Source organism: Spea bombifrons, chromosome 5, assembly GCF_027358695.1.
Source record: "Spea bombifrons isolate aSpeBom1 chromosome 5, aSpeBom1.2.pri, whole genome shotgun sequence".
NCBI lineage: Eukaryota > Metazoa > Chordata > Amphibia > Anura > Pelobatidae > Spea > Spea bombifrons.
Window position 1 is genome coordinate 61840190 of NC_071091.1, and position 25570 is coordinate 61865759.

Here is a 25570-nt window from a genome sequence, read left to right on the forward strand (position 1 = left end):
AATGGGTATGTGTGTGTTCAGGATAGCCATATCAGTCTGGTGGTATGAATGCATAACACTAGTATTGCGCTGTTGATACAACCTTTTTGTTGGACCATTAACATTACATTTTTAGGACACACTTTGCGAGAGTATATATCAATCTCCTTTGATCATCGTTGCAGTGATTACATATTGTTGTCAGAAAGGTCATAGTCACAGGTACATGGGAACATATTTTTATTCACAAAGACCATAAGCAATGGTGTTTTCTGGATCTAAAAAACAAATGTTAAAAAAAAGTTGATGTAAACATTCTAATTATTAGAAAAGCGTTTTAAGGTTTAAACTTTTCCAAGTGCTAATTTAAGGATTACCCAGTGGCAAGCAGTGCCAAATGCAACACAATCGCAGTAGCTTAAAACCCATGTGGCGCACAACTTAGCAAGCTCAATAGACAGTCCTGGCCAAAACAAAATCAAAAAGCACAGAGAACATTGTCAAAAAAACATAAGATCCATTCAAATGCAATCCAGTGGGTAACTGTCCTCCTGACATCCATTTCCTAGGGTTGTATATTTACAAACTTGGAGAAAACGCTTTGAGAGTCTGACATTTTCAACACAGAAAGATATTTAAACTTAGTATCTGCAATAGAGTTACAACATAGTATAAATGCATCAGATCACAAAAGTGTGACTGTATATACCCTGATGGACATGGTGATATTACATTTTAATGTTACATCTATTTCACATAAAATAAAGTAATCCACAATATTGTGATTATTGTTCTGTGCTTTAGCTGTAATTACAAAAAAAACGTGCTGTATCCTCATAGTACTTGAGATATTGATCCAAACCTTACTATTAATATAAGATTTGCTCAATTGTTTTCTAATGTGTGAAAAATAGGCTTTACTGGATCTTTAACGGTGTACTCCAGTGATCATATGCATTTTTAATGCATTTGGATTGTAAGTTTGCAAGTAGGGCCCTCATCGCCTAATGTATTGGCATACCTGGGAACTTTCCGGGTTTGACCCGGAGATTGCCGGGTGAGCGCTGCTCCTCCTGTTCTCCGGGTCAAGACCCGAATCCTCCGGGTCGCGGGGTCTTGACACGCCCGCCCATTTTTTTCTTTAAATGTGCTTGTTTCCCGCTGCCATCAGCGGGACCGCCCACCGACGTCAGTGTGCAGTCCTGGCTGCGTCCCGCAAGGGAAGGCTCCGGGTAGCTGGAGCCGAGAAGTTCCCAGGTATGTGTATTGGTTTATTTTTGTTGGTCCTAGTTTTGTCATACCCTTTGAATGTACTGTAACAACCACTGCTTACATTGTTGGGTCTATATAAATATGATTATAACGGTAGTTGAGTGTTACCTTACACGCTACATTTTTTTTACATGCTAACGCATAGACTCATTCGTCAGAAATCCAAGCCCCTTTGCTTTTCTAATGAAATTCCCAGTGTAAATGCACAGAAACTACTCCCAGTTAAGCGGGAGCTCTTTTCTGCCAGTTTCAAACAACCAAAACTATTGTGAGTCTCAGAGAGATGACATTTTCACAAGCTAAGTAGGTGGGGGGCAGATAAAGAATGCATATTAAACTACTAAGTAGTTTAAAATGCATTCATTGTTGGTGAGGCTGTTCAGGACAGTAGACCGTCCCTTTAATTACTAACATTTTTCCTGGAATCTACATTCTCAAATGTCTCTATAGTCATTAGACCCTTGCTGCCACTTTCCAGATTATACTTGGAATGGATGCTAGATTTAACTGCTTACGGATTTCAGTAATAATCGTATGAAGTAATAAAATTCTTTAGCATATTCATCAGCTACTTTATGATAGGGATGGTGTGTTTTGGGTTCCAAGTATGTGTGGATCAGAGTTATGATGTAAGTATTGATGCAGGTGAAGAATAACATAGAATTTGGATCATTCCATCTTTTTCTTGGATTTCAAGTGGCCGATTAGAAACGTATGCCTTGGATTTTTCCCTGTGTTTCGTTCTTGATGGGGTTTAGAAAGTGTTCGTGAATCTCAACACAGGCATATACTATTACTATATTTGCCATACCTCGAGGTTGACAGGTATATTTGCCATACCTCAAGGTTGACAGATTTATTCTTCAAGAGCTTGTACCAGAGAGTTTGGTTTTGATTAATTTGTGCTAAATAACTTTAAATTCCAGCGTGTGTCTAAAGACATTTTCATTCATTATGTTTCTGGAGAGGTTAGAATGTATCAACAACGCAATTTTTATTTTATGCTTCAAACGAACATCTCCTGGGCTAAATCTGTGAGGGCAATGTTAGTTTAAACATAGAGTAGACATTTTAAATGTGTAAAGTTTGCATAGCAATACAGAATAATAAAGTTTAACATTTTGCTATAGGCAATTTCACAGTTCCAGTTGCTCACTGGAGAGATATGAGACCTCTGCCAGAAGGCCTGCGGTAGAGCCAGATCTTCTTGGTCCTTCCCTGCAGAGGAGGACCGCTGGAGTCATCTGAGGGATGGGGCAACCCAAAAGGGCCGCCACACAATTTTGTTTGGAGATGATACAATTGATGATAGACTAAAAGTAGTCTTTGGGGTGATTCGATTTGGAGAAAAGTGGGAAAATCACCAATTACAAAAAGACAAAAAAAGAGCCCTTACCAACTAACTCTCCATAATCAGGTCCAAGTAGCTCTATACTGTTAACTTTGTTGCTGTTAAATGAAAATTTGCAAAGAAATTGTTTTCGGATTTTAAAAAGAGGTTTTGCTTGATTGTTTCTTCTCCTGTTAAATGCTGATTGTTAAAATACTGTCTTAGACTGCCCTTGTAAGCTTGGAGAAGGAATAGAGAGGTAACTTCAGGACAGGAATGTTGTGAGATAATGCTGGTTGTTCCAATGAGAAACCAATCTCCGCTTACAAGAGGGGACTTTTGAACCTAGGTATCTCCTAAACAATTACACTAATTGGTAGACCAAAAAAAAAAACATGCTGCAAGAAGTTTACATAAATTACCGTAATTTGTTGTGATAGTGACAGCTCACCTTTAAACAAATTTGAAATATTTTATTTGCATTTAATTCTACATACATTGCTTTAAAGGATTGCTAATTATTTTTTAGTTATTGGGTAAGTCTTTATCACTTTAAAATCTCTAAAACTAAACCACGTCAGTGTTTTGTTAGTTCTGATGTGAATCTCACCGTGTATGCCATCTAATTAAAGACTACAATACTCCTAATTTGAGTTCCCGGTGTTACATAATTGGAAACATTTGATATCAATTAGTTTGGGTCACAAAATGTCTGACTGCAAATAATTGTCTAAGACTTTGTAAAGTGAAATAAAATGTTAAAGGTCCACTCCAGCCATTGTATGCACTGAAAAGCATAATCTTTCAAGGGGAAGTCCGTTGAAAACATATTTTCTTTGAGCTTTTGGGTACAGTGCTGGGTACAGTAATGTAATTTAGCATTCAAGAATAAGTTTTTAAGTCTGTTTCATACTTTCTTCTTCTGTAGACCTTGAGGCTGTCTTTGTAGAAGGTCATGTGATGATTTGGGTGACTTTTCCTGCCCAAATGCCACTCAGCTGATCCGGCTGAGTGATTAACACCGAGTTATTCTATGGTAGTATGATTAGGAGCGAGGGTGCTTGTCTAGTAGACTGGACTAAAATAACAAGGTGAGAACACATACACATGACAAATACGCAGCTTTCTGAAAGTATTGTGTTACATAACAACTACTACCATATCAAAACAATACAATATTTCTGATCACTCATTTTAATGTGATACTTATATGATGGGAGTCCTGCACAGTATTGCTGATTTGTATGAGATTTCTAGGTTTGAGATGTATGAGATTTCTAGACTTGCTGAATACATTTCCATTTATGTCAATTGAAGTGTTTCCTAACAGCGATTAGCTGCATAGAGTAGGCGATATTACGTCCTTTGAAGCATATGTGCGAAGCATATATTACTGTAGGTTATAAAATGACATTTTAGTTTGTAAACAAGTACTTGTTTCAGTATAATGAAGTAACATGAACAACCTTGGTTGGAACATTTAACTTTTGTCTTTTATCAAGTACTTTTAAAAGTGCCTGAAAGCAGTTGCACCTGAACTTGTTGGTATATGTATGTATGCGTGTGTATAATATACCGTATTGGCTCGAATATAGGCCGCACTTTTTTCCCCCACTTTAAGTTTTTAAAGTGGGGGTGCGGCCTATATTCGGGGTCTAGCGCCCGACGCCCGGGACATGCAGTCCCGGGCGCCGGGCAGGCAGCGGGGTTAAGATACAGATCCCCCGCAGCGGTGCAGGGGACCTGCATCCTTCTCCCCGATACGCTCAGACAGCCTCCCCTGCCAGCACTTCCCACGGGGGGGGGTGCCGGCACGGGAGGTTATCTAAGCGTTTTACCTCTGCCCACCCCCGACTTACCGGAGCAGACTCCCGGGTGTCTTGCGGGGCCGGCGGGAGACATCTACGCAATACGCGCATGCAACTTCCGGTACCGGTACCGGAAGTTGCATACGCGCATTGCGTAGATGTCCCTCGCCGGCCCCGCAAGACACCCGGGAGTCTGCTCCGGTAAGTCAAGGAGGGGGGGGCAGAGGAGGACAGCGGCAGCGTATCGCGGGGAGGGAAGACAGCGGCAGCGTATCGCGGCGAGGGAGGACAGCGGCAGCGTATCGCGGGGAGGGAGGACATCGGCAGCGTATCGCGGGGAGGGAGGACAGCGGCAGCGTATCTCGGGGAGGGAGGACAGCGGCAGCGTATCTCGGGGAGGGAGGACAGCGGCAGTATATCACGGGGAGGGAGGACAGCGGCAGCGTATCTCGGGGGGGGGACAGAGTGGCAGCATGTTTTTTTTGGTGCTTTTTTAAAGAAAAAAAACTTTTTCTTTAAAAAAGCACCAAACTTTTAGGGTGCGGCCTATATACGGGGGCGGCCTATATCCGAGCCAATACGGTATATCTATATCATACCTCCCAACATTTCAAAATGTGAAAGAGGGACACCTTTTTTTTATTATTTTTTTTTTTTTTATCTTGCGGAACTCACCAATGTTGCGCTTGCATCGCCACTTAAAACACACTTTGTTTTTATCAGCAGTTATGAGTATTAAAAATAACCAATACATTGAATTGAATTCCCATGAGGCTCAGCCAGACATACTACTTCCATGATGCTGGCTGAGAGTCATGGGAAGTGCAGCAACAGTAAAGCTGCAGATGCTAGCTGTAAACAAAAATTCCCATGATTCTCAGCCAGGTGTCCACCATAATGGTGGCTGAGTATCATTGGAAGAGTAGTCAACAGCAGCAAATATTTTTTTTTTTAATGAAAAAAGGCTAATGTAAGCCTCCCTCCCAGGACCTTACACACACCTGCCCATAAACACACATATACACATACACTGCCCTTACACACACATATACACTGCCCTTACACACACCTGGCCATAAACACACGTATACACATACACTGACTTTACACACACACATATGCACCTTACACTGCCCTTACACACACCTGCCCATAAACACACATATATACACATACACTGCCTTTATACACACGCGCACACACACACAAATACACATTCACTGCCCTTACACACACACACACACACACACATACTTCCCTTACACATACACACACATAAACACATACACTGCCCTTACACACACACATACACGTACACTGCCCTTACAAACACATTTACACTGCCCTTACACACACATCTATACACATACACTGCCTTTACACACCAGCTAACAAATACCTATACTGCTCTTACACACACCGGCCCATACACATACAAGCTTACAAACACATACATACACATACACTGCCCTTACACCCGTTTTCTCCCCATTTCTTACCTATTCCACCATCCTTCATCCTTCTTCCTTCTGCTTCCATTCTGTATCCTGCGGTGGGAGTGCGAGGTCTGTCTTTTCAGACCTCGCGCTCCCTAATGTTGAGCCGACTAGAGGGAGATTGCAATCTCCCAGCTAGTCTGCAGGCTGCAGCTGCTGATCGGGTGGCTGTGTGCCCCCCGCAGCTGCACCTGAGGTGAGCATCGCTCTCGCCTCACCCTTCCTCTGCCCCTGCAAAGCGGGACAGAGACCCGAAATCGGGACTGTCCCGCATAAATCGGGACAGTTGGGGGGCATGTGTGTGTGTGTGTGCGTGTGTGTGTGTATGTATGTATGTATATATATATATATGTGTATATATATATGTATATGTATGTATGTATATATATATATATATATATATATATATATCTATTATGCATACACATAGCAGGCATTATTAAACACTCATCTACGTCCACCAGACAAGCCAGAAGACTTGCTTTTCCCACAGAAATCTATCTTTTTTGTAGATTTGCCACACAGTGCCATTTGGACATGTGGTTTGGTCTGCTGTATTACTGGACTCGATTGTTGCGCAGCTTTTAAATAAGTTAGCTAGAAAGTTGGGTTTTTAATATTTCTTTTAGAATCTGTTCATCTGACTATTTTGTCTTCAAATCTGTTGGGCTTATTCTGTTATGAGATTGACTGGGTAGCCGGTGCAAGCTCAAGCCAGATGCCTGCTTCTGTCCATCTAATTAGTAGAAGGAGGACTGTGTACTAGATGAGAGTGGGAACCAGTTTAAAGCATGATCTCCCTGTCTGGCAGTGGGTTCGTACGCCAATCCTGATATTCAGAACATCCGGAATCTAGTCAGTTCAGCTCTGCCAGCCAGCCTGGCTGGGGTCCAGATTGTTTTTTGCATGGCTGTTTCCATGCCCATGCCTACTTGTCTACCTCTAAGTTTCTGTACCTCATTGAGGCTAAAAAAGACAGACTGCAGACCCAAACCTAAACAGAACTTAGGACATACCTCCACAAATACAAATGAGACATGGGCTAAATTTGCAGTGGAGTCTGAGGATTGTTGGTGTGTGTGTGTGTGTGTGTGTGTATATGTATATATGTATATATATATATATATATATATATATATATATATATATATATATATATATATATATATATATATATATATATATATAAAATTGGGTGTTATTAAACATCCCCCCTCATCTACGACTTGCTCTTTCCACTGAAATCTGGGTGGGCATGTGCAAACAAGGTCCGGGAAGGAGGTACAATAGCCAGATCACTCATGGACAGATGTTTCATCCTTAAGGGGACTCATTATCATGAGGTTGTAATACTGGCTGTATAAAGTGGATATAGAGGCAAAAAAGGTGATCATTGTTAACCTTGTTTGCATATGCCTACCCAGAATCCCTTGCATAACTACGAGATTCCTGTGGGAAAATGTCTTCTGGCTTGTCTGGTGGATGACACCAAGCTATATAAAATTGTAATATTTTTGCTGAAATTTGCCAAAATATACTTTTTCTCAATTGTGGCTAAAGGTATTAAGCAATAAAAACTTAAGAAAGGAAGACAATTAGGATTACATCTACTCTGTGTTAATCTATGGTGGGTAGATAATCTGAAATGACTTCCATTGAGGTATTGTTGCCTGGTCTAGGGCTTGAGGCGATGTTCTGTGGCAGATGTGATATTGCGGTGGTTTAGGAGTGGTGCATATCTATAATACATAGCCTGCATTGTCTTTCATGGTTAGTTTTTGTTTGTAATGTACTTCACCACAAATTTTATTGAGCCAACTTGGATTGAGTATAATTAATGTTAAAACAGGGAATTCAGAAATTCAAAGATCTGACTTCTATTTCTGTGATACAATTATCCGTTGCTAAAGACACACCTTTGGGTTTAAGAAATAGTCAATTGTTGGCTTCTGCCAAGACTAAACACTGGAGGCAAAACAAAATCCTTAAAAATCCTTAAAATATACAACTCAAGCTGTGTTTTTAATTTACTGATAATCGCTGAAAAGCCAATGGCAATAAAAGCCAATACTTGGCTTTGTTAATTTGGAAAACTGTCCAAAAAGCTTCAAAGATGAGAATTCATACTCTTTAACATGAACTGGTGCTACTGGGGTGTCTTTTAGTTGCTAATAATAGGCACATATTCACATAAAGAAGCAGCTCAATAATCCCTTTGGAACACTGTGTTCCGAAATCAGTTAAACATATACATTTCTCTTTTGCATGATAATTTTCAACCAATAAAGCATAACTTTTAATGTCATGGCATTTAATATAATTTATTAAACCACACTATTGGTTTGTACTATGTGTTAAGTGTAATTGATTCATGATATTTACCCCACAAAGACCCCCCCCCCAAAAAAAAAAACAAATCTCTGTAGGGTAGAGATAACTCCTTCTTTACCAGGACTATTTTGTACACAGAAATAAGAGCTTTTTAGAACTTTGTTGTTTATTAGTTGAACTGTAATTTGCATCTTTCTAAGTTACGTTGTTTCGTGTATTAATTTTTGCAGGTCAAATAGGGCTATTTTTTTAATGCTTATCATACAAAAAATGGCTCACCTGTATTCTTAAATACCATGGGTATTCCGAAGGGTAATCAAACCCTAATAGAAAAGCCAAAAACAACAAACTTAAGAAACCATACCTATACTTTTTTTTTTTTTAAATAAACCCCAAGGTAGTAAAGGTATGCCTGAGCAGTCACTGACTAAAGGAGGCAAAAACAGCATATCACGTAACCTGCTTTCGTGGTCCTGTGTAGCCTGCTATCAACAAAAGTGAATGAAGTTATTGTCATTTTTATTTTGTCTATTTTTATATTGCCTATTTTTAAATATTTCACTTAATTTGTTGTAACAGTGGTAGTCCTATAAACATGATTTATATATACATGAATTAAGTAGCGTCCAGTTTCGGTCCCCCCCCCCCCTTCTAAATAAAACAAGAGACAATTCTTTATTTCAAAAACTTTATTAATTGTCAACTATGGATTTTATTTGTCCGCGGTGCGGACCGCATATAACACAGCACCGCGACACTCAACCTTTATTAAATGTTTACATCATTGATAACTTAATAACCGTTTATTAGCCAAACATATTTTGGCCCAGTATATAAACATTTTACCGTCAAAATAACAACAACAATGATAACCAATCATAACCATGGAGTAACCTGCTGGTATGGGCGTATCCACCTGTATCCCTGCTGGAACTGCCGGCGTCCCCCAGCGCGGCAGTCACATGACCATACGATTCACTGGGGCAGCTGCCCCTGGAGAGTCCTGCACTTATACCTCTGTGCACCACAAGTAACCACACCTAGATGGTTAACTCCTGCACCGTACCAGCGTAAAAAACCTGAGCCCCCGGCTAATGCAAAAATCAGGGAGGGATGGGCGGGAAAATATTTTTTTTTAAAATGCTGACCCTATAGCATAAACCCCCCCTTTAATATACCCCCTCAGGGAGGGCAATTACCCCCTCCCTTCTGGTCTTGCACGTGCCTCAAAGGCTTAACACCCTAGGTGCTAAAATTTTGCCTAGTCATGCCTTAACCCTTAACACTAGGCATTCAACGGGGTACCTCGTCCAGCACTTCATTCATGGGGCCCCTCCGTCCAATTCTTTCCCTACGGGGCTGTTCTGTTGCGTGTGTGTGTGAAGTGTATACACACACACACACACTAAATGGACAAAAGTATTGGGACACCTTACCATTATATGAACATGGACTTTAATGACATTGCCTTTTTGCATCTATACCAACTTCCACTCTTCTGGGATGGCCAGAAACCATTTCAGAAACCGAGATTCTCACGTTCTAGTGACTGGAGCTGTTTTACCATTTGAACCATATCTTTGTCTATTCATGATTCTCATCTTTTTTTTTTGTTTGACAGATTTGGGTTTAATAAAGAAAGGTTGACATTCTTTATAAACTTGTTCCAAAAAATAAAAAATATACATTTCATATAACTGGACTAAGTATGCCAAGGGAATAGGGTTGTTATTTTATTCCCTGTAGAGAGAGGTGATTTTGTGGATTAAATGTGTAACATGTTGTAGTGATTACACATGCTGTAATTCACAGTATTTATTAATACATGAAATAAGTAATTGTCACATAGGGTTATATTTGTTATAACACATAGGAAAACTGTAAGTAATCTCCTGTAGACTTTTATGTACAAAACGAATGGACTTTGTCCTCCTGCCTTCCCACCTTAGATTATCTACTCAGGCTCCTGGTTGCCAGGCTGACCTCCCATCTTCAAACTGCAGGCTAGATAAATAGCATGCCATTTCTTAGAAATTGTCATGAAAATGTTTCTGCTGCAGCCTAGACTTGCCTGGCACCAAGCCCATTTCTCATAGTCCCAGAAGGTGGAGGAATGAAAAGGCAACAGCTGTGAATGCATTGCTATGTGTTACGTGTAGTTAGGAGACAATCCTTTGTCTGCCTTGTTTGCACTGCACGTGGAAAATTGTGTTTTCGCAAAGCTACAAAAAGGTTTTCGTTTAATGAAAGGAGGCAATGGTAATAAAATGCTATATAACTCGTGCAAGCAGAAAATGGACAAAAAGGGATTTATTTATAACTAATTCATTAATGCAACCATCAATATTTATCCTTGAGACAGAGTCTAAATTTCTTGCTAGCTCTATATCTTATGTTGACTAGAACATATTTACTTTTTAGATAGACTTGGTTATACTGCTGTTGATTCATTAAACCATTAATAAAAAAATCTAATTATGTAGTCCTGCGTTAAATAAATCTTTGCAAACATTACACTGATACTGCTGGGATAATTCTGGCAGGGTAAGTTATGGTGGGGAGGCCTGGGTTTATAGGGCTTTCTTGATAATCTGCTGAAATGGCTAAACATTGACAGATATATTCCTTATTATTTTGTACCTTCAAGGCATAAAGTCCTATGCCTTCAGGCATAAAGCCTTTTGCAAAATATGTAAAACTGGTATTGTTAGCTAGTGTGTCTGGAAACCTCAACCTTTTCTAAAATCCATCAGTTTCTTCAGTGACTTTCTAAATATATAACTGTTCTTGAAAATATGATGCCTTTGACATACCTCCCAACATTTCAAATCGCCAGCAGGAGGCTTGTCAATTGGTTGAAATTTATGGAAAGATAATGCATCCTTAAGTTCATTATTGGTCCTAACCGGATATTGGCTAGTTGGCAACCTTACTTGAAGCAAATCTAATTGTATATGGTGCATAATATCACCTTATCTCTCTACCTCCCCAGATACAGCAGGATAGTATTTCTCTGTAAAAAATAATAAATAATCCTAGTGCTAATATTCCAGTGTTGTTGTTGTTGGTGGTGGTGGGGGGGCAGTCTGGATCCTTTGTTTATGTTGTGATGTGCTCCAAAGAGAAAACAGTGTTTACAGTGACTATAATTTTACTGTCCCTAAAGAGGAACTCCATCCGTAGTTTTACTGCTAAACCATCGAATGCCGAGTTGACCCAGAAAGCCTTCCACATGTCCCATCCACATGTCACGTTCTGAGAGTACTAGAGTTTGCACAGAAAACAAAACAGAGAATCTATCAGAACTGCCCAGGCGTGAACTCCCATGCACTGGCTGTTTTGTCCTAGTGGTCCTTGTGCCACCTTTTTTTTGATGAATTAATTTGTCCACGGGGTCCCAACTCTAAGTAATTTTATCAATTAAACTGCTGCCTTGAGGAACAGCCTCATTACCCGTAGGTATTACGGTACTTATGCGATCAAATAATTTTTATTGTTATCTTCATATTGTTCTACAACTTCAGTACACGTGATGCCTTTCTACTGTTTGTATTAATGATTTAACATAAGTGGAAGATAAGGAAATTCCTGTCATGATGTGTGTCATGAGATTTCCTTTGGCTCACAGACCCACCATAAATTATAGTGACACATCTACTGGTTTTCTTTTGTATTGCTACACTAGTAACCGAGGCCTGAAATATGAACTTGTTATGAATGATGAAGTAAGAATTTAGAGGGTTTTGCCAAATGACATGTTACATCATTGCTTTGTCACGGTGTACAGACCATGGGAGCTGTTCTCCCCTCCTGACAGAATTATGTGTGTGTGTGTATATATATATATAATACATATATATATATATATATATATATATATATATATATATATTACATGGATGTATAATATATATGTGTGTATGTATATATATGTGTGTGTGTGTATATATATATTGTTATTGAAGAAAAAAAAAAAGAAATACCTACTTCAAATGTGAAGGTTTTCTCTTCAGATAGAAGAGAAGTATTTTTGGTGGAGGTACGACATACTTAATATTAATTAATCTTAAAGTGTTTGGAGGTTGGCTTATTTTACTAGCGGTCAAGAATGACCAAAAAATTTGTACAAAAGCTGTTAAAGCTGTATAGATTAATAATAATGATTTACAATTGCTACAATTTATTAAATATTGAACATTACATAATTCATGATGTTTCTCTTTCTAGTCAGGTTTAATAAGGACACCGGAAGCTGATTATTTTTTGAAACCACTGCCTACGCACATAACTCTAAAACACAATTACTCTTCTTCAAACGGTCACCAGCCCCATGTTTTATACAAGCGATCGGTTGAGAATCATTTGTACAGGGACAAAGAAACAATGCTAGTTGAGAGGCAGCAGGAACTTGAAAACCACAACTATCTTCACCAAGAGAATTCATCTCATCAGCACAACCACCAAAAGGACCAAAGACACGGGCAACATGACAAACAGCACTACTGTGGAAGACGCAAGAAATGTATGTAAGGGACTTTTTATATTCAAAAGAAAATCATATTATATGGCTATATATTTATACTGCTTGTTCATAACATCTAAACATGTTTTAGGTTTGTAAAATAATTCAGCATGAAGTCCCAGAGGAGGTGTCTCCGTAAGGGCTGTTAATGAATGGACATATCCGTTTCTGGGCTTTATCATCGCGTTCTATACTTGACAAAATAACCTTTACTTCCTCAAAACAGGAAGACCAATAGCCAAGAGACAGCTAAAATATTTTGTGTGTGTGTGTTCATTGATAAAAATCATATTGTTATAATAATGAGCAAATAACATTACTTAAGTTTAATAAAACTTGATCCCCAAAAGGATTTTGGACTCGTGTTTCTAAGTCAATAAGTGCATTGCATTTAATTGTGTCCCACAGTACTTATCCAGTGATCATCCAGACTGATTTACAATATTACTAAATGATACTTCAAGGGCACAGTTTTACACTTTTATATATTCGTTTTAAGTATTTTTTTTCTTTCAATAGTCAAGCTTATACTGTTATACAAGAAACCTAGAACTAAAAAGAAAACACTTATTTGTTACTGTAATAAAGAATTTTAGATTTTTTTTACATATGTACAAACCTAGATATCGATAACATAATATATTTTTAGTAATGATTTTTTAGGGCTTTTTAACTACAATAAAGTGCAGTTGGGTTGTTCCTGTTCTATGAAGAATTTTCTGTTTTGTCGATTCATTGTTTTTTTATTCTGTCTTCATACTGCTGACAGACTTGCTCACTTAACCTGTTCCTACCATCTATACCCTCCTTGTGTTCTTCCCCATTACTGTTTTTTAAAGGGACTGATTAAAAGGGCTATAAAAACTTCCCTACCTTGATCTGTGAATCATAAAACTCAGTAGACTGATTTTGTACGTTTCAACATAAATTGTGTCAGTGGGATTAAAAACACATTTTATGCAGCTACCGTTCAATTAATTTCTCTGCTTAACTTTAGTCTTAAGCAAATAGATATATAATATATATGTAAAATATATCAAAGTATGACAAAGTAAGTATAATATGTCAACGTAAGTATTTCACAAGTCTAACAAGAATAAAAAGAAATATGGTAATGGGATGTAATCTGGCAATGGTGATGCATGAGATAGGCCAGATCATGGTCCAGCTCACCAAGTGTGTGCATGGGCCAAGCTGGACTACCCAGCTGTGTACGTCCGGGGTCATGAGGGCTTACGACAGAAAAGAAGGACATGCACATGAATTACTTGTCCCCTGCTCATCAGTGTTTCACATACATTAACAGTGTTTTCTTTTTTTCAGATATGCCTAAACCACCCAAGGATGATATTTTTATTTTGCCTGATGAATATAAATACCAAGCTCGAGGCAAGCGATCGCTTCCTAAATATCAGAGGAATAAGCCCCTAAATGTGGAAACTCTTGTTGTTGTTGATAACAAAATGATGCAGAACCATGGGCATGAAAATATTACTACTTATGTTCTGACAATACTCAATATGGTACGATAGAATTTTTTTGAGGTCTGTTGAATGAAAGTTTTTGGACATCTTTAGATAATCCAATATCCAAAGTTATTTTATATGTCACAATGCAGGCAGAAATTAGCAGATCTGTTTGAGGCACTTCAGTGACAATGCTATTCAAGATGTGTCATGATACGTCATGTGTGTCCATTTGGCCTACCTTGGGCCTAATATTTCCTGGTGCAGACCTTAATGGGTCCTAGATCTTGTCCTAGATTCAGCATATGCCTATTCCATGTATGTTTAAATCCCCTCATTGTATAAGCCACTACCACTTCTGATGTTTGTCTATTACATTTGTCTACCTCCCTCTCAGTAAAGTGAAGCTTCCTTACATCTAAACCTCTGATCCTTCAGTTTTGGACTATGGCATTTTGTTCTAGCATTTCTCATCTGAAATAAACTTCCTTCCTGTACTTTGTTAAATCCCCCTTTAAGGATTAAAATGTTTCCCTTCTTTCTTCTCTCCTCCAAGCTATACATATTAAAATCCCTTAGTCTGGCCTGAATGTTTATCCTGCAAACCATAAACCGTACATGATACTCTAGGTAAGGTCTAACCAGAGATCTGTAAAGTGACAGAACTACCTCTCTCTTTCTGCAACTAATGCCTCTAGCTGTACAACCCAGCACCCTGCTTATTTTTTTGATGCTTTATTACATTGTCTGGTTACCTTAAAGTCCCCAGAAATAATTAAGGTCAAGTCCCTCTGTCACTGATAGAACAGTGTCCCCAATATTATTTTTTGCCTTGGGATACCATAAGTGGGGAGCAAAATGTAAATTATTTGATGGGGTAAACATGAGCAAAATCCTAAGGTTGTTTTGAGTAAACCTTCATTCAGTTTAAAGATTTTCTGGTGATTTTATAATCTGTTGCATGAGCGTATGAATTCTCATGTTTTATTTCGTAGCAAGTTAGTATATTTAACTATATCAGCAGAAACATGATTTTGTTCTCTAAGTAACTGTAAAGTCTAGATATAACTTATTATAATAGCCACTTGGCTGGGTTTCAAGGGAGCAGACCAAGTTGACTGCTCTAGCTATAGATTGCGGCCCAAAAAAACATTCTTGCTCACAGATTATACCAGCTGGTACAACATGCACTGAGCCAGCATATACACGGTGCACTGGCACTTACCTAACACAATCTCATAGGACCAAACAGGATTCTGTACAGGCACATAATCCAGTCAGACTATTAATGGTGCCCAAATTCTAGGCTACATGAAACCCCAAACATATGCTGCATTCCATTAAACATGCTGAGGGTCTTGCTGGCCGATTCATACATTGTCTGCTACATATATCTAGATCTGAACAACATGAAAAGAAAAGAATCAGCTCAGTTGAATGTTTGTGATGATGGCTATGGAACATCTTATCCTATTCGTGTTTTTTGCTATGTGACAATGCCTGAGTGTCCACAATATTCCATTTTTTTTTTTTAGGTATCAACATTGTTTAAAGATGGAACTATAGGAGGAAATATTAACATAGCTATTGTTGGTCTCATTCTTCTAGAAGATGAACAGGTAAGCGTGATATCTGTCAGACTGCACCAGCAAACACCCTCTCTCTTATTCCTTTAGTCCTGCTCCCCCCTCACATTCCTCTGTGTATATATGTATGTATGTATGTGTATATGTGTATATATATATATAGATATATATATATATCTATATATCTATATATATATATATATATCAGCCTGTCTGTATTGTTAATCACTAAATTGTTTTTAATATTGGAATTTTCCCTCTCTCTGCCGCCTTTCATTCATAACCTTATGTTTCAGTATACAGGCTGTGGACTGGCTTGAAGAGGCAATGGTTGATGAAGTAATCTATCACAAGGAATTTGTTAGGAAATTCTGAAAACCTGTACTGTTCAACGGCTTTGAGAAAGTAAACTTAACAAAAGCCTTAACAAAACATAGGCTAACGTGCTAATCAATGAAAATTACACAATCCGGTCATTTTACTCTTACTAATTGATTTAAAGACATTGAAATACTTTTAAGAGGGCACGTCTGTTTTCACATTTTAACCAAAAGTAAATAAAATGATATTTGGTATAATCAAAGCAATTTTACCCTAAGTGTTGACATTTTGGTGCCAATATTTAATCATTAGAGCACTCACAATTGATTTACTAAATGTATGGGATCTGGCTTTTGGTGCAGTACACAGCAGGTTTAATTATAGCTATTTGTCTCCATTTTAATTGCAGTGTGGAATGGTTAGGTAGGTATTTATGTTTTATATACAAGAAGATAAATCCGCCCCGGACACGATGCTGTCTGGTCAGGGCAGAAAATATACACATTTCTTCTGTGATGCTGACAACAATGGGCAATGTTTCCTAGATTATTTTTTCAGTCCTGAAGTTTGTGCTATAATGGTAAAGTACTGCTGATGCTTAATGTAGGCTCATTCATGATTTGAAGCCAGCAACTGTGCCTACAAAATATAAACTGGTTTCAGGGAGGTAGGGAAAACGTTGTGACTCATTTGACGAAAAGAAATGAAGTAACAAACAATGTGAATACCAATGCATCCATCATACTATTCTGCTGTTAATCTGCCCGTTTTTAACAGACACATTATGGCTTGGAACAAAACCGGAGAACCAGCCCTTGTGGGCCTTGATAATCACCCTCCATGGTCAACTCAATGCACACTGTTGGGTGGGAAGGAGATGGCTCTGCCTCAGTGTCTGTGTATATGGAGGGTGGGGAACATTTATGGGCATGCTTGGATACTTTACATTAAGCTTTAAAATTTACAACTAAAGTTAATCCAATATAAACAGCATTTTTGTTTTTACATAACCTAATTTTAACTACAATAAAACAATTCCTGTATCATGTGTTCCTGTCAATTTAGCCCCTGAGGGCAACCACAGCATTGACTTAATACACTAGATGCCTGCTCAAAGTTAGTGTAGACCATGATGAAAGATCAGCAGTAACCTCACACCAAGCTTTACACTTTTATCACCTTCAACATTGGAAGATATGCATGCATTTCTTTTTCATGTCTGACTAGCAGGATTTTAGATGCTTAGAAAGTAGTGTCCACGTTCCTTCTAGTGAACCCAGTCTGATATGTCAATTCTACTTTGTCTTATAGCTCATTCCATAAAGAACACATTCCACTAATTTCTCAGATTTTCCAGAAAACACAGAGGAAAAAAAGGAGAGATATGTTGAGCATAGTGCTGAGGAAACATCTGCAGCTGCTCTTACTTTTTTCCACTTTTGTTGATAACTGTTGCAATCAACACACCAGAAAATTTGGCATAGAGATACAAAATGTTCATCTGTAATGGTTAATATAGTACCTGATTTCAGCAAACGTGTTTTTTTCAGGCAATAGCGATGATGTGCACTGTTTACAAAGTAACAAAACCCTTTTGCCATTAAGGCCATTAACAGTTTGGGCGCCGGGGAATGCACTTATGCATCAAATGCTGCTTAGTGCTGTCTGGTGACTAATTACTGTATTAGTTACTTTCAGGTTTACAGTATGTCACAAGTTAACACAAGTTCCCAGCGTTGCAGAGCCATTTGAAATCTCTGCCGTAATGGTATATAAGTAGCTTTTGCCCTTTGCTCAACAAAGTCAGTGGGGTCAGACAGGTTTATTATTATTTTTAACTTAATGTCTTACTTCATGTGCTGAAACAATCAGTGCTTCTGTGACCGCTTAATTATGTTCCATTTAAACTCCATTTTTTTTACCACTTGGACTCTATCCAGGTTCTAAAGACCACAAGTATACTATCTTTTGATCAAACACCTGTGTTGACTTTAATTAATGCAATTTTCTCTGAAATCACTCGGCAAGGAATTCAAGGTATGCTTCTAGTGAGGAGAACGCTCTGCCTACTTTAGTTTAGGGTTACCTCTTAGATGTACACCAAGGTTGAGCCAGTTGATGTTTTAGATTGTCCATCCCCAGTGCAGCCATGTTTAAACAACCATACTCCACGCATAACAAAAATGCTTAACCGTACTCATTCAGAAACTAATTATCTGACATTGCTAACTTAAATATATACACTGTAGTGAGAGGGCAGTAAACAAATCCACCAGGCTTGTTTAAAAATGGCTATCCGAAATCAGAGCCAAAGCCAAAGACCAATTAAGACCAATTAATAATTGTACATCATTGAGAATATGTTACTAGCTCCACTAGCTTGCTGGTGAGTGTAATGTAAATAACCACACCACCATAGACGAAACATGTAAAATAACTCAATTTAGTAGGTGTTAATTTTAGAGGAGACAAAATGTAATGATAGACTTTTTGTAGAAATAGTATTACATTCAATAAAGTGTGTTTAAATGAGCTCAATGTTTATTTTAATAAATTGCATCTTGCCTTACACCAAAGGTTTTTAAATGTCTCTCTTGAATAGTATGAGGTCTGCTTGACTGGCCTTTCTTCTCAAGTAGTGACTTTAATATAGAGGGCAAACATGCATTAACTAAAGCGGAAACATGCAGGGGAATTGATGTTTTAGTTCTGAATGTTTTTTGGGTTTGTTTATGGCAGTCAACCCCGGTATTATTCTCTTGGAAGAAGAGAATGCCTACACATGCCTATATTGATATATTTTACTTTGCCTGCTAGATCCTGATGGTCGTAGGCGCCAATAAGTAGCACAGTAAACTTGTTGTTATCACCAACTTATTGGTATATAGGGGCTACAAACTAACTCCAGCTGGATTCCTAGTGGATTTAGCTAAAATGTCTGTATAAGAAGTTAATTTGTGTCTCAAGTTCATATTGTTTGTAAGTCAATCAGGGGAAAGTGATACTTGCTGAGAATTAGTTCCCCACAATCTCATCATAGTTTTTAACAATACAAAGCGCTCAACTTTTTAGGGAATATCTTTAATGACCAAATAAATTGTATTGTCCAATACAGTATTTTTTTAAATACATGTATCAAAGTTAGCAGCATTCCTGTAAAATATTAGTCAAATTTAAATACACTTTTTCTTCTAATGAGCAAACATAAGGTGTCTTTATTTCATAGCTTTGTTATGATAGGGAAATAAACCAATCTAACAATATGATATGTACTGATACAAAAGGAGAAAGAGGGTTTCCAGTGGGTGGCCTGGACAAGGGGGCAGGGGGGAAATTGCATTACAGAGCATTGTATTTAATGAACAAAGAATAATATTTGGTTTTCCATGGGACTGATCACTTTGAAATTAGTGCTGGATCTGTTGCCATTCTAAGGTTAATTTAACTCAGTTGTTGCATACATTATATTTATCACTCATAATGATGGTTTGATTTTCACTTGTATATAGGACATGTTTGTTTTGGTGGATTTATTCTGGAATTGTTTGATTTATCTCATGATTTGTAATTTCTCTGCCGTAGCCCGGTCTTGTTATCAATCATCATGCTGACCACACGTTGAGCAGCTTCTGCCAGTGGCAGTCTGGACTGGTGGGAAAAGATGGAAGCAGGCATGATCATGCTATTCTGCTCACTGGTTTAGACATATGTTCTTGGAAGAATGAGCCATGTGACACTTTAGGTAAAAATTCATAACGCACATTACACATTTATAAAGTTATACTAGTGGATTGTATCACCATAAAAACACTAGAATGTCCCATGCTAACTTGTTTCATTGGTTACTAGGGTAATAAGATCACTTTGAACCCACATTACTTTTAATAGATAACCCCAATTGACTTTGTAATGACTTTGAACAAATGTTTAAAAGTTGAAAAAACAAAAGATGAAAAAGTTATATTAAAGTTATTTACTATTCGGTGTATAAACAATAGCGTTATTAACATAAACATGTTTGATTATTTCATGTTTTGATTTCAGTGCTTGTTACAGAGATCAGTTTCTGGATCTTTTATTTTATCTTGGTCTATTCCTTAATACACCATTAGGATGCGTTTGCAAGGATGGTTATATATTGATGGTGTTTTAAGGGATATAATGCTGTATGACATGGGCTTCTCATGCAGTGAAGCGGAGCAAGGAATGATAAAAGTGTTTGACTATAGTAGTAAAAGTAAGAAGAGCGTGAATACGTTATAAGATTTATGCCTGTTTTCATTTTACAGGATTTGCTCCAATAAGTGGTATGTGCAGTAAATACCGCAGCTGCACTGTTAATGAGGACACTGGGTTGGGCCTAGCTTTCACCATTGCCCATGAGTCTGGTCACAAGTAAGTATTACTTTTTATCTATATTACAAAAGAGTGATTTGAAATATCTGATTAAAAAGGCAGTGCAGTCGCACCGATTCAATCTCTTGGTAAGCAATATAGCCTTGTAACATTAAGCAGAACTCAAAGTAGGGGTACTTTGAGGTAGTGCCTCAAAAATCTGCTGATTTCTTGATTTGTTGTCCATCTAGAAAAGGTGTTGGCTACCTATTGAATCAAGTACAAGTTTGTAGGAAAATTGTGTTGGTCTGAAAAATTCCAAAAGGTTGCATCAAAGGTTGAGCTCCCGGAGGTCCTGGAAGCTCAGGTGGCTCTGTATTTTATTTCATATTTTGTTAATGTTGGCCCAAATAGGAAGTGTCAACCTTGACAAAAACTCAAGTGACCAAAAGAAAGGCATACAAGAGAGGATGTAGTTTAAGGGAAAGGTATGAAAGTAGAAAGAACCTATGCTCTGATCCTCTAAATCAGAGTAACTAAGATAGGTAGAGAGATGTACCCATCTGGATCAGCTTTGGTAGAATTGTGTAGATACCTCACCACAAATCAAGTGTTCTGTGTTCAGACCCTGCTGAATACTTTATAGGCACTTGTAAATTAAGCCAGAAGAAGCTCCATAGTAAACTGTCTAACTACTAACACGCCTTAAACTTGGTTATATTATAAATTATATTGGCCACTTTTCCAGTTTCGCTTGCAGAGTCCAGAAGAGATTCTGGTTTCAATAAGTCTACAGTGAGGCGAATAATTGTTCTTTTATGTACAGACTAAATGGTGGTTTTATGTACATTACTAAAGAACAATAATTATATAATTATTGAAACAGAATGGATTCAGTATCTCATTCAGTTTAAACTGCTTGAAGGGAGCACTTTCTGTGCATGCTTACAAAGTGTCTTATTAGATCTACTGCTCTTGCATGACCGGGCTGTGGAGCTGGGAAAGAAAGTAAATGCATAAGGGGCATTCAGATGGAAAAGGGAAAACCAACCATTAATTAACAGGAAATACTCAGCTATCATATGCAATAAAGTTTATATGATGGCTGAAAGTTACGAGTAGATACAATACATTAAAAAAAAAGTTGCAAGAATTGCATCCCTCTTTGTTACCCAAAGGAAATGCAAGCATTTAAATGTTAAAGCATATATCATAAGCATATTAAAGCCAGACTTGGGTCAATTCCAACATATCTTTAATGAAAGACTATAACATATTTAGTAGAAGACCTTCACATAATAGCCACAAAACACTGAGATGTTTGGTATGCTTTGTACTAAACCTCCTGGTTCTTTATTGGAATCACAGAGACGTGTACTGATAATTACAACCCCCTGTATAACCAGATGTTTGCTAAAGTACAGTTATCCAATAATGAAGGAGTAGAATTTAGTTTGAATTACATCAAATAAATATTTTGGCACTTAAGCTGTGATTAATTAGTGTGCAAATGGCCAAAAAATGAAAGTTGGCCATATATTAACATATTTGTGTTATATACTTGTAACTATAGGGAACCATCATAGATTGTAGATCTGCAACACATAATACTGATTAGTTCTATGAGACGCTAATACAAACAGAATAAGTGGCAGTAGTCATATAATGTTAATTCTATGTATACAGGGGACTATAAAGACACACCATTTTAGGATATATACAGCAGGAGGTGGTACTATATGACAGAGGTTTAACCATATAGACGGAGCTTGTAGGAGTCAATTTGAAAGTCTAATTAGCTAAATGAATATTTTGACAACATCTATTGCCGATTACACTCTACATTGAAACTGTATTGTGAAATTGTTTATCTTGTAACTTTTTATTCTAGTTTTGGTATGGTCCACGATGGGGAAGGTAACATGTGCAAGAAGTCAGAAGGTAACATAATGTCTCCAACACTGGCCGGGCACAATGGTGTCTTCTCCTGGTCCGCCTGTAGCCGGCAATACTTGTACAAATTTTTAAGGTGCGTAATTTCTTGCTATGAAAAAAAAAAAAAACTGTGAAGTTTCTTGTCTTCAATTGAAGCCGCATTCCTAATGGTTTTACGGCCCGCTCTTAAGATATGGACATGTGCACCTTTGCATCTTGCCAAAAAGAGAGGTCATGTCTTCTATATTTATAATGATAAATTTGGTAACAAAAATACATTTTATGGTTTTTCACTGGCAGATTTAAAAGCACACCTTCAAAAAATATTTTACGCCAATGCAGTTCAGCTGACAAATAAAATGATCCCCTGCTACCAATTTGTCTTTGTATTTCTATTTATCATGTACCACATTGTATATACATTATAGACTTGCTCTTTTGAATTCCCTTTAATGCTTTAATGTTTTACTGGTGTTAGTAGATAATGCTATATAAACTCCGTCCAATTTTCTAAATGCATCGCTTAAACATAAATCACAGCTCTTCCCAGAAGTTAAATAAATTCTAGACATTTAAAGTTTAATCATTTAGTACTCACTGGGGTCAGATGGATGTTTCATGTATGTGGGGCATGCCCCCTGGCACTCAAGTGGTAATCACAAGTTTACATGTTGCCTGATACATTTCATGTAGTAAATCCCCATGACTATGAATTAATTGATGTGACTTATATATAAGCCTTAACAAATATCCCCTTGGGCATTTTAACACTATGCAATGGTTGAAATGCCTTCCTTTCCCCATTCGCATTTTATTGCTTTATAGGGCCTATTACAAGTCGCTTTTTACTGCCAATGGTCTTAGCAACAGAAAATTTAGGATGATGATAGCCATAAGGGCAATAATCAAGTTCGTATTTCAGCAAAGAACTATAATTGAAGGAAACGTTCAAATGCAGTAAGCTGTATAAACAGATGTTTGCCCAGTGTTGTAGGAAAAGTCATCATTATGCTTTAGACAATAAAAGCCACATGGACACAATTTACTCGGTGTGGAAGAGGGTTGGATTATTGTAATGAGTGCTAAAAGATGTAGTTGGGGAAAAAAGCATGTATGCAGAGAGCAACAAATTACAATTTTAAAGCATTAAAATGGAGAGCACGCCAGTTGTTTTCTTAATCAAAAGGAATTGAAAGGAAACTGTCAAACAATGAGGAAAGGGTTTAAAACATAATTTAGCTAAAAAATAAATTATAGGATCATTTGCAGATGTATAGATCAATAGGAAAGGGTGTTCTCCTCCTCGTTTTGTGATATTGGAGCCTTATATAGCTATTTGGTATTCTGTAGAAAAGTATCTGCATATCAAAAACATCAGAAATAGAGTTGCCAACCATAAAGTTTGTTGTTATTATTATAATTATCTTTTATTTATATAGCGCCAACAGTTTACGCAGCGCTTAATACAATACATATATTCAAGGGGAATGACAAGACAAGAATTGACAGACTAAGACAAACCGATTCATTAGGTGGAGAGAGCCCTGCTCGCAAGCTTACAATCTTGAGTCTTTTGAGACTGTTATTTTATTTAAATATTATCCGCAACCTGTATAGAACGTTACACAGTACATGGGGTATAACAAATGCAAATTGACAAACAGATCTATGCAAAAGGTAAAAAGGTCCTTGCTTACAATCAGAAGGGAAGCACAGGGCATGGGAGATAAGGAGGAGATGACTAGTGCCATAGTTTAAAGGAACAGTATAATCTCCAAGATACCCCACTATACAAAAAATGCAGCAGCTGCCTTACACATCCGTGGTGGAACCGTTCTTGACACCAGTTGGCGGCTTAAAGCTGACAGGAGATAAGTATCTCAAAGGGCAGCTATGATATGCATTAAAGTGCATATGATGACTGTAGTGTTCCTTTAAGGACAAAATAAAATGGTAACACTCACAGTATATTGTGGGTGTATATACAAATATATAGATAATGATAATGAGCACCTTACTTATTGCAGGTGCGCAAACTGTGGGGAAGTTAAGACTGCTGTTGTCTCAATATATATATATATGGTTTTGCAATAAAATTGCATTGACAATCAGGCTGAAAAGTACACCTGTGAATAAAAAGTGCTGAAGCAGAAAGCTCATCTCGCATATAAATATATGAAAACCTGACAAAATGAAGCGCCACATCTGAGGTGGTGGTATTCCATCAACCACCGGTGTATCTTGAAAGGATGTCATTTTCTTTTTTTACATAGCAGTAGGTCACGCGTGTGATTTTAGGTATTCTGGTTATCCTATGCGGACAGTACCCTCATAGCGTGGTAGAAGTCACAGCGTGATTAGTGTGCGCACTGCTCTATTTTTGTCAGTCAACCTTACAACAGCCAACCTTACACAGTAAAAAATACGGGAACCCCTGATTTTTGGCTACTGAATGATTTGACTCTTCTTCACAACAAATATTTCAGAGAATAGCCTTTTGATGCATGGGCGTCCTTTGTTAAGGTAAATGGATATTACTTAATACAGTCTGGTATGAGTGAAATAAGAGAACCTGATAGAGCTGGAAATGAATGTGGTCACTTTATTCTACCCAAACACAGAATACTCGCCTGTACATTCTAGGCCAATAAAATGACTTCATAAACCGGCTAGGAAAAGTCTGTCAAATTTACACATTTGTTTGGTTGAAGCCATTACCTTGTATAAGCCCAAACCTTTTAAGTGTGTTTTACTTGTAATTTGAGTTTTGTCATAACACTGGAAGGATTTGTATCCTAGACACAGTAATCCTCACAATTAAAAACTTCTCCACGTGTGAATAAATATCCACATATACTAGAAAAAGTATAACTGACAATGCATACTTACGAAATTGCAGTGAAAGTAACATCCTTTTATATTAAGCCATACTCGCTTAAAGAACCTGCTAAAACTCTGATTTCACCTATTTACCTCATTTGTATGTATGTATGTATGTATATATATATATATACATACATACATACAAATATATATATATATATATATATAATTTAAAAAAAATTATAATACAACTTATTACCGCAGCTCAGCTCTAGAAGCACCTGCTGGATGCTCAAGTGAATTTTCTAGTTATGTTTAGTGAAGACATAAAATTTTATTTAGTGGGGGGTACATTATGTGTATTTC

General features: G+C 37.5%; 1 protein-coding gene across 1 annotated transcript in view; it reads left to right on the forward strand.

Annotated features, from left to right (window-relative positions):
- Positions 1-25570, forward strand: part of ADAMTS16 (ADAM metallopeptidase with thrombospondin type 1 motif 16) — a 74679-nt gene that overhangs the window by 12263 nt on the left and 36846 nt on the right. The window contains exons 4-9 of the mRNA XM_053468280.1: positions 12444-12738; positions 14062-14261; positions 15740-15823; positions 19694-19853; positions 20401-20506; positions 22338-22475. Of these exons, the coding sequence (XP_053324255.1) occupies positions 12444-12738; positions 14062-14261; positions 15740-15823; positions 19694-19853; positions 20401-20506; positions 22338-22475 (983 nt within the window). The remainder of the gene's footprint in view (positions 1-12443; positions 12739-14061; positions 14262-15739; positions 15824-19693; positions 19854-20400; positions 20507-22337; positions 22476-25570) is intronic.